At 37.9% G+C, this 14052-nt stretch overlaps 1 protein-coding gene across 4 annotated transcripts in view; it reads left to right on the top strand.

The window, feature by feature from the left end:
- The window catches only part of VPS13D (vacuolar protein sorting 13 homolog D), a 110860-nt gene that overhangs the window by 10658 nt on the left and 86150 nt on the right, over nucleotides 1-14052 (top strand). For all 4 annotated transcript variants that reach the window (XM_075113758.1, XM_075113757.1, XM_075113754.1 and 1 more), the window contains 12 exons: nucleotides 625-835; nucleotides 1434-1613; nucleotides 2050-2180; nucleotides 2948-3020; nucleotides 3542-3712; nucleotides 4919-5049; nucleotides 5957-6089; nucleotides 7642-9864; nucleotides 10210-10361; nucleotides 11144-12178; nucleotides 13104-13194; nucleotides 13742-13868. In XM_075113758.1, the coding sequence (XP_074969859.1) occupies nucleotides 625-835; nucleotides 1434-1613; nucleotides 2050-2180; nucleotides 2948-3020; nucleotides 3542-3712; nucleotides 4919-5049; nucleotides 5957-6089; nucleotides 7642-9864; nucleotides 10210-10361; nucleotides 11144-12178; nucleotides 13104-13194; nucleotides 13742-13868 (4658 nt within the window). The remainder of the gene's footprint in view (nucleotides 1-624; nucleotides 836-1433; nucleotides 1614-2049; nucleotides 2181-2947; nucleotides 3021-3541; nucleotides 3713-4918; nucleotides 5050-5956; nucleotides 6090-7641; nucleotides 9865-10209; nucleotides 10362-11143; nucleotides 12179-13103; nucleotides 13195-13741; nucleotides 13869-14052) is intronic.

Here is a 14052-nt window from a genome sequence, read left to right as displayed (position 1 = left end):
TAGAAGTGTGGTGCTAATGCTAAAGTTGCCCAAAGTGCTTGGTTCCTGCAGTTTTTACTGTTGTGTCATTTGTATGGTGAAATCTTTTGTCTAGTCATGGGGTGATCTTCCTCAATAGTATCCTTGCCAGAATTCCTAGGGCAGGTACTCTTGATCTTAAAAACAGAGAGTGGAAATAGGGGCCTACAATGAGTATTTTCCCAGATGAAATATATGCAGAAGTGAGCCTTGTGTAAATGGCTTTTTGAGCACACTTCATAAAATATGGACTACTCTCTGTGTGAGTACAACGTCATCTCTCTTTCAAATACAGTTGCTAAAATTTAGAGCTGTGTTTTACGGTGTCAAATGACTTCTTTTTTGGCTTAGTGTTTCTAGGCTAAGATTTAAATAATGCCATATGGCTTCATATATGAATATGTAGCAGTTAACTGATGATACATGTTATTTCTTTGCTGCAGCTCTCCTAATAGGCTAAGTACTGATTGAAAATAGCACTGCTGGTACACTGAAGAGTGCTGAGTAAACAGTAGATGGAATTGTATTTTCATTGCGATGTTTCTGTACGCTTGTGGTATTCTTTCACTTATCAGCAATGTGTATGCCTTCAATGTTCAACCATAGAGTGTTAAAGAGCCGTTGCCTGATTCCCCTGGAGGTTCCCCCACAGCAGAATCTGCACATGGCGGTAGCACTGGAATGCTGCAGTATCTTCAGTCTTGGTTTCCTGGTTGGGGAGGTTGGTATGGATATGCTCAGCAGACATACGAAGGTGAACCTTTCGAAGGGCTGCTGCCAGACCCAAAGGAACAGTGGAATCCAGAAGACATCCTAGGTATGGAAATAGAGGGGTTTCTGTTCCTTTTTAAGGCTGTTAATGCCACTGTATTTAGATACCTGGGAAGAGTGAACAGAAACAGCTCTTTGGTTCTGTAGTGTTAAAAGATTATGTGTGTCAACTGATGTACCTAGGCAGCAGAGCCTGTCTAAAGCTTAATAGCCTGTTAGAAAATCTCAGTACCTGGTGTACTTGATTATTTCTAAAGTGATATGTGGAATACATTTGCTTCCACTTTGTAGATATTTATGGCAAAGAGCTTCGGGACTTTTTCAGTTCAGGTGGGTGGGGGTCATGTAGCATGCTGTGACTGGGTTACATCATCAACAGCGCTGGGGTGTTGGGGTCTTCATTAGTTTAGGTTTACATTTCCTTAATTGAAATGGAAGAGGTGAATCAGTTTTGTTAAGGAAGAAGGTACATCTGCTTTATTTTTTGATTCTATTTTTCTTCCCTAGAGCTGGGGAAATCTTTATTTTCAAATTCAGAAAAACTTTTTTGTTGTTCAGTAGCCTGCCAGAAACTTGACTTATTTAATGCATTGCTTTGTTTTGGCTTTGTGTTTGTTTTTGTTCTTTTTTTTTTTTCAAATTAGGTGCAGATGAATTTTTTGATCCTGCTGCAGATGCTTCTAGCATGAATACCTTTACAAAGAGAGATCATGTTTTTGCTAAATTAAATCTACAGTTGCAGGGTGGCTCTTTCACTCTGTTGCATAAGGAGAAGAAGGCGGTGCACGCTGGGGAGACTGCTTTTATGCAGCTGGAGTTTTCAGGTATAAGCCAATTTCTGTTCTTTCTCAAAAAAGGCCAGAGCTTTGTCTGCCATCCGACCTTCCTTTGGGCTTTGTTTTTAATTCTTTAAATTATGATACCGAAACAAAGTTCAAAATGAAAATATGAAAACAGCTTGCAGAAATTGATGTCAAGTGAAAATAAGTTTCTCTCTTTAAATGTGTGAGTGATTTCAACACAGAAATCTGATTTGAGACATTGTTATGTGTGAAAGGAAGACAACTATAGAAATACATGCTTTATAATCATTGTAATGGTTTCCAAATTTTTGTGTTTAATTTTTTTAGTAGAAATAAATTTATATATTAAGCACTTCCAAAAGACTTGTTTGGACGATACTTGTTAGCTGTAAAATTTAAATAAAACCTATGCTGTGTACTAAAAGAACTAAAAGCGTTTTATATATTTATATTCCAGGTGTAAAGATCTTAGCAGAATCCCTTCCTCGCAGAAATTCCTCCCTTCTCAAAGTTCAGCTTGGTGGTCTTTTTCTGAGGGATTTGGCAACAGAGGGGACCATATTTCCTGTTCTTGTTTTCCCAAATCCTGTAGGTGAAAAAACCTCTTTAAGTCACTCTGTAGGGTGCATAAGTGTGTATGAAAATAGTTATATTCCAAAACTCAACACGTGTCTGTCTTGGTCAGTGTCTCAAGCCAGAAAGAGAATACAAAAGTCTGGAAGAAAGATTTCCATGTCGAACTAACTTTTCCCTTCCCTTTCAAAGATCATTTGTAGAACTCTGCATGGTTTGCTCTATGTGCTTGTAACTTTAATGCTAAGGTTACATGTGTTGGGAAGAAGATAATTTGTTGAACAAGATTTGGTTTTTGAACAATCAGCAATGCTGCTTAAGCGGCAATTGTTCTTTTTCACAAAGCTCTTTGGTCCAAGTAAGGTTTTATTCTACCTGTATACCTGTCTACTGTTACACTAAAAGCAGAAATACAGAACTTTTTTTTTCTTCCGAATGAATTGCTGAAAAGATTCCAAATCTCTCTTCTGAGCAAACAAAATCTGAATCTAATTCCATTAGAATTTCCCGTGTGTTTTGTACTTTTTAGAAAACTGACTGAAACTTGTACTTCAGACTTCAGTCTCTCTGCTACGTGAGTAGATAGTGTTAGCTTCTTAGTCATACTTCCTTCTCTTGTTTGACTGCATCAGGGGGAAAAAATGCATATAATAATCTCAGACTATACATATAATTCACTTACAAAATGTCCATATGACAAATACAGAAAAGACTTTTATGCTTATATCAGGTGGCTTGGTTGATTTTATCTAAACAATCTTTTTCTTTTAAATTCTTATCAGCAAAAAGAGGTTGGCTGCATGTCTTCCTTTGGACTCCAGAGTTTGTCCTCAGAAATGACTAATCAGAACACTGGTAAAGATTTCATTTTATGTTTGATGATAACAAGCATATGAGATAATTCCTACAAACCAGAAATTTCAAACCTGAGTGCCTAGAGTTTTAATTCATGCAAATGTTTTTTGCAAATAGTAAAGATAAAATCATAGAAGCTTTGTTCAGACCTAAGGGTGTGTGCAAGTTAACTTTAAAGAGAGCGAGTGAGAAGAATTTGTATTTCAAGGCAATGGGAGTTGCACTTGCTCTTTGTCTTGGTTTAAAAAAAAAGAAAAAAAAAATTGTTAGGAGTTCAACGTTAGGATCCCAGTTCTGAGAATGTTTTTGTGCATACAGACATATTGAATTCTGTTGATTGTAGAAGTTGATCAAATATTTGCTTTTCTGTTACTGGAGAATTTTCAGACAGGCACTGCTTTCCTAGTAGCACCGATTACAAATCAGTTATTAAATTCTTTGGGGTTTGTTTTTTGCTTTTGTCCATTTGTTTGTTTTAGTTTTTTTAACAGCTGCTTTTTGTAACCCATTTTTTAATTCAGTTGCAGATCCTGATGCCCCAGTGTTTGAGATGCTTTATGAAAGAAATCCAATCCACAGCAATTTTGAGAGGCGCCTGGAAGTCAGTACCAGACCTCTAAATATTATTTACAATCCACAAGCCATTAAGAAAGTAGCTGACTTCTTCTACAAGGGAAGGGTTCATACCTCAGGTTAACCTTTAATGTGTTTTTTTTGGTGGGCTTGGGGTTTTTTGTGTGGTATTAAGATCTTTTCTTATCTTTGATTTTTATTTATTTTCATTCTTAGAAATATAAAGCACTAATCAAAGTATCTCCACCTTAAATTCAAATTAAGCAATACTCTGAGTCTTCTCTGGATGATTTTTTTTTCTTTCTTTTTTTAACTGAATCGGGGGTTTTGCTTAGGCAGACTCCTGAAACTTCGACTTCAAAATTGCTGGTTGCTGCTTTACCGCACGTTGGACGTTCATGCTGCCTAATTTAAAATGCACAAATAAGGAGGCCTGTTTCTATCATGTCTCCTGGACATTGATGGACAACAACAGTTCTTTTGAGAGAACAGTTAAAAGCAGAATATTTTCTATAGTAACGATACAGGGGGAATTGTGTTCTAGTTCCTGTTGTGTCTCTTTCGTTGGTTAACTTGTCTGACGTTTGTTACAGCTGCTTTGAGGTATCTTGTTTTTTAGATGTTGAACATACTGCTTCCCTAAGCTTCTAAGGACAGCAAGATTTAGGGCTCTAGTACCTGAGCCTGTAACATTATAAAGTGACTGCCTTTGCATTTTGCATTGTTGAAGTTCAGTTTCTGCGGAAATGAGAGGTGATAATAAGGAAAAAGAAAATGTTCTTAAAGTATCAGTTCTTTTTCTGTTGATTCTGGTAAATACCAAAAAATGTAAGTTATCTAGCATAAAGGTGTGAATGATACTTACCTTTCACACAAGATGAGAATATTCCGCAAATGTTAGAGGTTAAGTTTAAAACAAACAAGCAAAACAAGCAAACAAGACTTGCCTTACACATTCTACAAAGTTCTTAATGTTTAGTCAGAATTTCCTCTGTTGCCTTACTTATCACCCTTTCTGTCTCCCCCAAATACAATAACTCAGGTTGAAGATCTGTCAAATAAAGATCAGCAAAAGGTTTGGGAAGTGGTTTGTTTGGGGTTTTTTTGGTGGCATTTTTGTGCTTGGATGCTTCCTGGTTTCTGTGAAGCAGCCTGATGTGTTGGTTCAGCCAACGGCCTGCAACTGCAATGTTCTCCTGCCCTGTATTTTACTGCTAAAATTTAAAATAGTTCTTTTCCTTTTTTATCTTTTTTTTTTTTTTGTCTCCTGATTCAATAACAGATGAACGAAATTATACCTAGTCAGTTTTGTATCTGTCTTGTAGGTTTTGGATATCAATCTGAGTTAGAGGCAAGAGTGGCTGAAGCTGCTAGAAGACAGTACAACAAGCTGAAAATGCAGACAAAAGCTGAGATCCGGCAAACTATTGATCGTTTACTAGTAGGAGACTTCATTGTAAGTTTTCGCCCCCAAAATATTCATGTGGGCATTATGCCATATGCTTTAGGACTCGAAGCTCTAAAGAGTGGGTTTTTTGTTGTTCATTTGTGTGGTGTTCTTTTTAAGAAGGTGGGAAGCTCTACGTGGGGTGTTGTAGTATTGCTTTTGGTGTGAAGCAACCCATTTTTGTGGTGCAGACCTGTTGTAACTAATGGCAGAGTAGTATTTTTCTGTTCTTGGCCCCGTTACTGAGGTGACTTCATGCCAACTTGTTGGCTCCAGTGTGCATTGGAGCTCTGTTACGTCAAACTTATTAAATTTGTGTGTAACTGATTTAAAGATACTTCTCAAAATTAAAAGGTTGTTCCACCTTTATTTGTTTTTTGCTCATTCTTCAGTTTCCAAGTAATATTAGTGTATGTATCAGTATCATCAATCCGTAGCTTTGCAGCTAGCTGTATTGATGCAAAATAGTTGTTTTCAGTGAACTGAAAAACTATTTCTTCTGAAAAAGTGGTAGTTTGATGTTTGATACAGCAGTCTAGCGTGCGTTGCATTTGTGGATAGCCTTGACAAGGATTTCTCTTATCCGGTGTCATGTAAAAGGTAGATGCCTTCTCTTAGCTATGCAGGTAGGTTCACTCTCCTCAGCGTAGAGATAGGGAGTCCCTCTGGAGAGGGTTTCGTTGCATCTGTCTTAGCATGGGCTGTTTCTCCTACTGAAAATGTCTCTTCATTGAGTGTAATGGGAGTCTGTGGTTTAACAAGCTACCAAACTGTAGTATGGCTGAAGCTTGCCAAGGTTAGCTCTGCAGGTGAAGAAGTGCCTAACTGGGTTGGTTTGTTTGACATGGGTTGTTTTTTCATATGTGAGGGGAAGCTATTTCATGTGGGCTATTATTTCTTTCTTCTTAACTTTCAGGAAAACAGCAAAAGCTGGACTGTGTGCCTTGATATTTCTGCCCCTCAGGTGATCTTTCCTGATGATTTCAAATTTGTGGATCCAGTGTTAGTTGTTGTAGATCTGGGAAGAATATTACTTACCAATTCTCAAGGTATGATCCAGAATTATTGTAGCTTTCCTTTTCTTTCTGCCTTCTCCCAGAAACTCTTTTGTCTGTGTAGAAAGCAGAGATGTCTTAAGATTATCTCCCCTATCTATGCATAGGGTTTTATATAACAATTCCGGTATTATCAATACATTTTTAATTAAGATTGATACACAGTTTTAAAAATAATGGGAGGGTCTGTGTGCAGGGTTTTGGGTTTTTGTGTGTGTGTGTTTCATTGCAGGTTTGGGGTTGTTTTGGGATTAACTTTTAAATTAAAGGCTCCCCTGTGATATCTTGCACCTCTGGAAGGCTGTGGACAGGGGTGAAGGTGGTGCGCTGGGCACTTCACATCAATATGATTTTGGCTTAGACTGGTATAAGATGTAGCTGTCAAATCCTGTTCTGGGACAGTGCTCCCAGTGAAAGCGTGCTTTGAATGAGCCCTCCAGTTTTGGAGTTGCATGGTTCTCTGTTCTCAGCACGTGTGTCTATAGCTAGCTGAATAAAAGTGAAAGGAAAATGGGTGTCCTTGTTTGTATCAAACATTAAAGATCATTGCTTCTTTCCTGTTCCACTAAGAAAACAATGCAGGAACATTGAAGTGCATGGAGCTTGTGAATAAAATCAGACCTACTTAAAATCCAGCTGTACTGTATAGTGTATGAGGATGTGCTTAAAAAAATTGGAAGAGATACCTCTGTGGTATTAATTTCCTTTTCTAAAAAGTACAGCTGTAGGATGAGCTGTTTTGTAGTGCAGTGAAAAGTTGGTGTTGAGCCCAAAATTGTCTGCAGTGGAATGATTTTACTCTGGATGTCTTGAAATTGTTCAGTCTTTTCTAGCACCAACTAATCTGTGCTGTGCAAGGTTTTAGTAGCTTTTTTAGTAAATTCTGTCTTCAGGCACACTAGAAAAAGAACACAAATCACATTTTTAATGCAAGATTTATTTGTATTTCCCTGTGAAATTAAGGCATTGGGCTGTTTAGAGTAACTTGAGCTTAAAAAAAAAAAGAAGAAAAGGTAGAAAGGTACAGGAAAGTTTTGGGGGGAGTTCCTGCTTTGCAGAGTAGAAAAAATCCTTTTCTTATGGTAATGAAATTAATATTGCTAATAATAATAAGTTAATATTGGGCAATCAAGTTAATTGGACAAAAACTTCCAATCATAAATGTATTGTAGTTCAGTAGCTCGTACCTTTCACTCGGTTTTGAGGCTCAAAAGAATTGCATAGGCATTTTTTTTAACAACTTGTTTAAAAGTAAATCTTGTAATAATAGTAAGTGGGTTGAGAAAGGAGACAATAGTGTCTTTTAATAGATTCTGTAATACATTGTGACTGACATCTGCATGCATGTGAAAGAAGTGTAGTAGATTTCCTGCTGAGGAAAACAAGAAGTGACAGTGGAAGGAGGGAAGGACAGTACCAGATATGGTTTGGTTTAAAAAAAAATACAGCTGCAGACAGGATGATCAGGCAATGATGGGGAATATGCAAGGAGTGGGGAGAATACTTTTGGTTTTTTTTTGTTTACTATTATTTTTTTGATCTACAGAAGACTCTAAAAGGAGTGCAGATACTTTTTCTTCAGAAGCCAATGAATTGAGTGATGAGGAATATAAAACACCTCTTGCAACTCCTCCCAACACTCCACCACCAGAATCTAACACTAATAGTGGCATCAAAATGTCTGGATTTACTGGAGTAGAAATAAGTGAAGAGCAGCTACAAGCACACTTAATGAGTAAAAAAATGTATGAGAGATACACACTTTCATTTATGGACCTTCAGATCATGGTGGGCCGAGTGAAAGACAACTGGAAACACGTTCAAGATAGTGACGTTGGTCCAACTCACGTGGTAGAAAAATTCAATGTTCATCTGCAGTTGGAGCGCAGGCTGATATACACGTCTGACCCAAAATACCCGGGAGCTGTCTTGTCTGGCACTCTGCCAGACTTGAAAATTCATATCAATGAAGACAAAATATCGGCTCTGAAGAACTGTTGTACGCAGCTGAGTACATCTGAAACGAAGCCTTCTGATGCTCTGCATTTAGGGAAAGACAAGATTTTTGCAGAGGTAGAGCAGCTTGGCAGCTTGCATGATTCTGTAATGAATCTAACACAGAGTGTTGTAATGCTAGAGCAACATACCAGGGAAGTTCTTGTTGAATCTCAGCTGCTTTTGGCTGAGTTCAAAGTAAACTGTATGCAGCTGGGTGTTGAAAGTAATGGACGATATATCTCTGTACTCAAGGTTTTTGGCACCAATGCCCATTTTGTGAAAAGGCCATATGATGCAGAAGTGTCCCTGACTGTTCATGGCCTGTTACTGGTTGATACTATGCAAACATATGGAACAGATTTTGATCTTTTGATGGCTTCTCATAAGAATCTGAGTTTTGATGTGCCAACAGGAAGTCTTCGAGACAGCCGGGCTCAGTCCCCAGTTTATGGACCATATGATGCACGTCCCATTGATGTAGCTAGTTTGGCAGAGAGATGCACTACAGCCTCAAAAACTTCACCTGGTAACAATGGAAAAGATCAAGAGTCCCTGATAAAATTCGAGTATCAGTTTGTGAGTGCAGAATGCCCATCGATGAATTTGGACAGCAGTCTGCAGGTGATCTCTGTACAGGTGAATAACCTGGATATCATCCTTAATCCAGAGACTATTGTTGAACTGATTGGGTTTCTCCAGAAATCTTTCCCAAAGGAGAAAGAAGATTCTAGTCCTCAGCCTTTAACAACTGACTTGGAAAGAGATTGGAGGGAACTGGAAACCTTCCAGTCTACTTACGTGCAGAATACAGAGGTAGCAGTTGATATTCACTGGTTAAATATACTCCTCCTCAGGACAGTTGGCATGACAAATGGAGAAAAATACGGCAGAAAAATTGCAACAGCCAGTATTGGTGGCACCAAAGTCAATGTCTCCATGTGTAGTAAATTTGATGTAAATGGCTCTCTTGGATGCCTTCACCTTATGGACCTAACACAAGATAGTGTTAAGAACCAGTATGTTGTCAGCATAGGGAACACAGTAAGGTATGAAAATCTCATTGGTGATGTAGATTATTTTGAGTCTTTATTCTTTAGGCTTGATGATGGAAATAGCCTTCCAGATGCTTTAAGTTTCACTTTCACAGAAAAGTCAAAAGAGGAATGTTCTCTCAACCTCAAAATGGCCTCCTTGCACTACAACCACTCGGCGAAATTTTTGAAAGAACTAACTTTGTCAATGGATGAATTGGAGGAGAATTTCCGCAGCATGCTGAAAAGTGCAGCTTCAAAAGTTACTACAGTTTTGGCAACTAAAACTGCTGAGTACAGTGAAATGGTTTCTTTGTTTGATACGACACCACGATCGAGAGATGTTGCCAACTTAGAAGATAATGAAGGCTATGCATTTGGATCACAACCTCCCCAAACTGACACTATTAAGCTTATATTAAATATAAACATTGAATCACCAATTGTCTCAATACCTCGAAAGCCTGGTAGCTCGGAACTGCTTGTAGGTCACCTGGGACAAATATCTATTCAGAATTTTGTACCGGGAGAAGATGAATCTACAAGTGATCGACTGCAAGTTGAAATTAAAGATATTAAAATGTATTCTTTAAATAGCAGTCAATTTACAAGCAAGAAGGAGCCTGCAAGTGAAATTCCTCATGGGCTTCATTCTTCTTCAGGTCCTGCCAGTATTAATAGCCAGGAAGAATCCCACTTTACTCGTCATGACTTCTTTGAGTCATTACATAAAGGCCATGGTATGTTAATCAGAGGACTCTTAATTATTTTAATACGAATAGTAGATGGTACTAAATATGTGTACTGACTGTAGATCTGATTGTATATTCTGTCTCACCCATCCTCCTGAAATATACTGCTCAATTTTAATTACAATGGACAGGTTGTTCGATTTCTATCCATTTTTAGTCTCCTAAGCAAAAATGCAGAAATTTAACAGAACATAGCCATATATACTTGTTTTAGCATTGCTAAGAGATTCTGAGCAAGTTAAATAGCTACTGTCTTATCTCTGCTGTACAGTCTTTATAGGATAATTAATTCACTTATCATAAGTCTGTTTTAATCTCACTTTTCCTTAACAGCTTTCCACATTCTGAATAACACCACCATCCAGTTTAAATTAGAAAAGATACCACTAGAGAAAGATTTGGATTTAACTTTTCCTCTGAGTAATGAAGACGTTGGAATATCAAGCATTATGAAGATTGAAGGGAAATTTGTGAACCCTCTTCAGGTAGAGTAATGTAGTATTTCCACTATCAATATAAAAGTAACTCCCTGTATAGAAGAATAGTGTTTTTCAGGCAAATATCTCCAGGTTTAACATGTTGGTAGTTTAGAAATCAGGTCCTTATTCATGTGGTTAGAAGAGACAGTCTTAAGTCATAACAGTGCTAAAAATTTAATCCTGTTTTGGGCCATTTTAAACATCTTTATGAATTAGCTGAACTTTTACTTACCTGGAAACCTGTCATAGAAGGAAAAATGAAAGTGTCACTGTCCAAATAGGTTTATTTGCCGTTCTAGTAAGAAACTAAGAATTAGAACACTATTATCTTGAAAAAAACCTCTTCAGTAGCAGAGATTTTAAATACAGGAAAGTGAAACTTGTAAAGCTAAGGAGACAAGCAGTGATGGCTAAGTAGAATGTTTTTTCCATGTGTTACTGTATAATCTCAGCATGGTACGTTAAGGCTAGTTTGTGTGGTGAATTATTTTTAACTAACTCCGTGTGGATGCTTTTTGCCTAGGAATACCAGGCATCCTATACTAGGATCCCGTCCTATTATGTTTCCAGATTGTGCCACCTCACAGAGCTAATACAGAAGAATCGTTTTGCTTCAACTTTGCATTGTACCATGTTCTGGACTATTTTTTAATTGTGGGCAAACCTAAAATTTGTCTGGTTTGAAATTCCACAGTCTTTCCACTTGTGAGTTTTAAAATACATGTGTCTTGATTTTATTAATAGGGAGAGCTCTAACATGTTGACTGTTTGTTTTTTCTACATTGTAGGTGGTGTTAGCAAAACATGTGTATGAACAAGTCCTTCAGACTCTGGATAATTTAATTTACAGTGAAGACTTGAACAAATTTCCAGCCACTTCTGTATCTTCAACTTGCCAAAGTTCTCCTTCAGCATCACTTCATAGTACAGGCACAGAATTCTCAAGTGAACGAAAGGAAAATGGCTTATTTAGCCATTCTACTTTTAATTCTGTTCCAAACAAGTCGTTAGCTATCAGGGAAACAAAATCTTTTACTCAGATTCAAGCAAACTTTCATATTTCAGAGCTCCAGGTTCAGTTAAGTGGTGATCTTACACTGGGTGCCCAAGGCCTTGTCAGCCTTAAGTTTCAGGATTTTGATGTTGAGTTTGCTAAAGATCATCCTCAGACTTTGTCTATTCAGATTGCCTTGCGTTCTCTGCTAATGGAAGATCTTTTGGAAAAAAACCCAGACTCCATGTATAAGAATCTCATGGTGTCCCGTGGAGCACCCAAGCCATCCAGTTTAGCACATAAGGAGTATCTTTCACAGTCTTGTCCCTCGGTATCCAATGTGGAATACCCAGATATGCCACGTTCCTTACCTTCCCATATGGAAGAAGCACCTAATGTCTTTCAGCTGTACCAAAGACCAGTTTGTGCCTCCCGTAAGAAGCAAAAAGAAGATGCTGATTCTGAGTATCCTCTGACTCCACCTCCTTCTCCCACAGCAGGCAGATCCAAGTTGCCCTGTGGAAAAAGTAACTTTGATGATTCATTAGTTCATATCAATATATTTCTAGTGGATAGGAAACATCCTGAATTTTCTTCTCACTATAACAAAATCAACCGCAGTGTAGATGTTGATTTTAATTGTCTAGATGTCTTAATAACTCTGCAAACTTGGGTGGTGATACTGGATTTCTTTGGGATTGGATCCACTGCTGATAACCATGCTATGAAGCTGCAACCTGAAGATACTCAGCAGACAATCAAATCAGAAATAAGTACCTTGTCAGCTTCTCAAGCCCAAGAGCCTGTGAACACTAAGCTGGATCTGAAGGTATACTTGAGATGCAAAATAGTAATTGGATTGTCTGTCATGAAACATATGGTTTATAGAAACTTAAGGTGACTTGAAATCAAATGTTTTATATACTAGTGGAGAATGTACATAAATTCAGAAACAGCAGATTTAAAGCGTGTGTAGATGTAGCTTTAAAAAAAAAAAGTGCAGAAGTTACAGAAAAGCAAAACATTTGCAAAACGATGGGCTGCCTTGCTCTGTGACCCTCCTTAGACATGTGTATGCTTGCCTTGAGGGGCCTTGGAGGGAGGCTGAACTAGAATGCTCCGTGTTCATCCAGCGGGGCTCCCATGGGTAGAGTGTGACAGCCTCCCCCCAGCCCCATCCAGTCTGCTGTATGCCTGAGAGTCTAAGCAAAGTGTAAGCGTAAGGAAGGCAGTGACTCTTACCTCCCTGGGATAACACAGGGCACAGGCTAACTGTGATCTCCTAAATGGGTTGCGTCAATATTAAAGACCTGACATACTGAAATAGGCACCGTGCTGTTCTAGGTACCATGGAGTTTATTTAACAAGTATATACTTTATAAATCTGTATACATATATATCTATACAGATCTATGTATAAACATGTATTAAAAAAAAAAAAACCTATGTATGTATATATATGTAGTCTTTGTCCAGAGGTCCTGCAGTCTAACTTAAAAATTACAAATCTTGAAAGAGAAAAGGACAAAGATAACAGTGCTGGGATTTGTTGATGACCCGATCATTCTGTGTTCCTTGGGAGACCCGTTAATGTGCAAACAGAGTAAAAAATTTGCTTTCCTCCAGTGTCTCCCAATCAGATAATTCTTGTTTGCCATTTTTGAGTTACAGTGCAGTTGTACTGAAAAAAACTAACATGACCAGCTGTGAAGTCATATTGTTTAATACCAACCTGTTCCTTTGTGTTTGACCAGGTCCATTCTTTATCATTAGTACTGAATAAGACAACTAGTGAGCTTGCTAAAGCCAGCGTGTCAAAACTTGCAGCTCACTTGGAAGTGATTGGTGAGTAGTTTGCAGGGGTAAGGTTGTACGCAGTTTTAAATAAAATGGGATGCATGCTGGATTTGTAATCTGAAATGCTTTTATTTTGGTGCTCATTGGGGTTTGTGTGTGTGTGTTTCCTGTGGAAGATGCACATTCTCTTCCCACTCCTCCTTCCTCTGCTTTTCCAGGCTTCATTTTAAATCCTTACATCCCTCCCAGTTGTCAAACCCTTGACCATTTTTGCTGAGCCTGGCTAGGATTTTAATATTTTGCTTTCACAGAGCGGAACAATAGTGTATATTACTGTTTTAGAGAAAAAAAAAAAGTTCTAAGTTTTCACAATTCGAAGTGGTGTGATTACATTATGCGTGTAAAGCATAGAGTTATGTTTGGGTTAAGATAGTCCATGTAGCAGAAAGATGTGATTTTCTTTGAACATGAGGTTTAATGTTTAATTGATTGTGTTTTAATTACTTCAATGAGTTTATCTTGCTCATAGAAACTTTCAGGTTTAAGTAATTTATCTGTGTTTGAGGATCCTAATTGTCTGTCTTGTGTTTTGCAGAGGGAGATTTAGCCCTGCAAGGAAGTATTGGAAGCCTGTCCTTAAGTGATCTTACAGCGCATGGAGAATTTTACAGAGAACGTTTCACCACAAGTGGTGAAGAAGCACTCATTTTCCAAGTCTATAAGTATGAATGTAAACTTCTTGTTACTCAATATTAACACTATTAACACCCCACCCCCAAAAAACCCATGAACCAAACCCCAAAAAACCAAACCCGTGTCTGTCAGGTCTGTGTGATTCTGCTTTGCACGTGCCTGACTTAAATGAGGCATGGAACATTTTCAGTCATAAACTTAGGATTTTTAGCT

This window comes from Phalacrocorax aristotelis, chromosome 19 (genome assembly GCF_949628215.1).
Source record: "Phalacrocorax aristotelis chromosome 19, bGulAri2.1, whole genome shotgun sequence".
NCBI classification, from domain to species: domain Eukaryota; kingdom Metazoa; phylum Chordata; class Aves; order Suliformes; family Phalacrocoracidae; genus Phalacrocorax; species Phalacrocorax aristotelis.
This window is presented reverse-complemented; position numbering and strand designations above follow the sequence as displayed.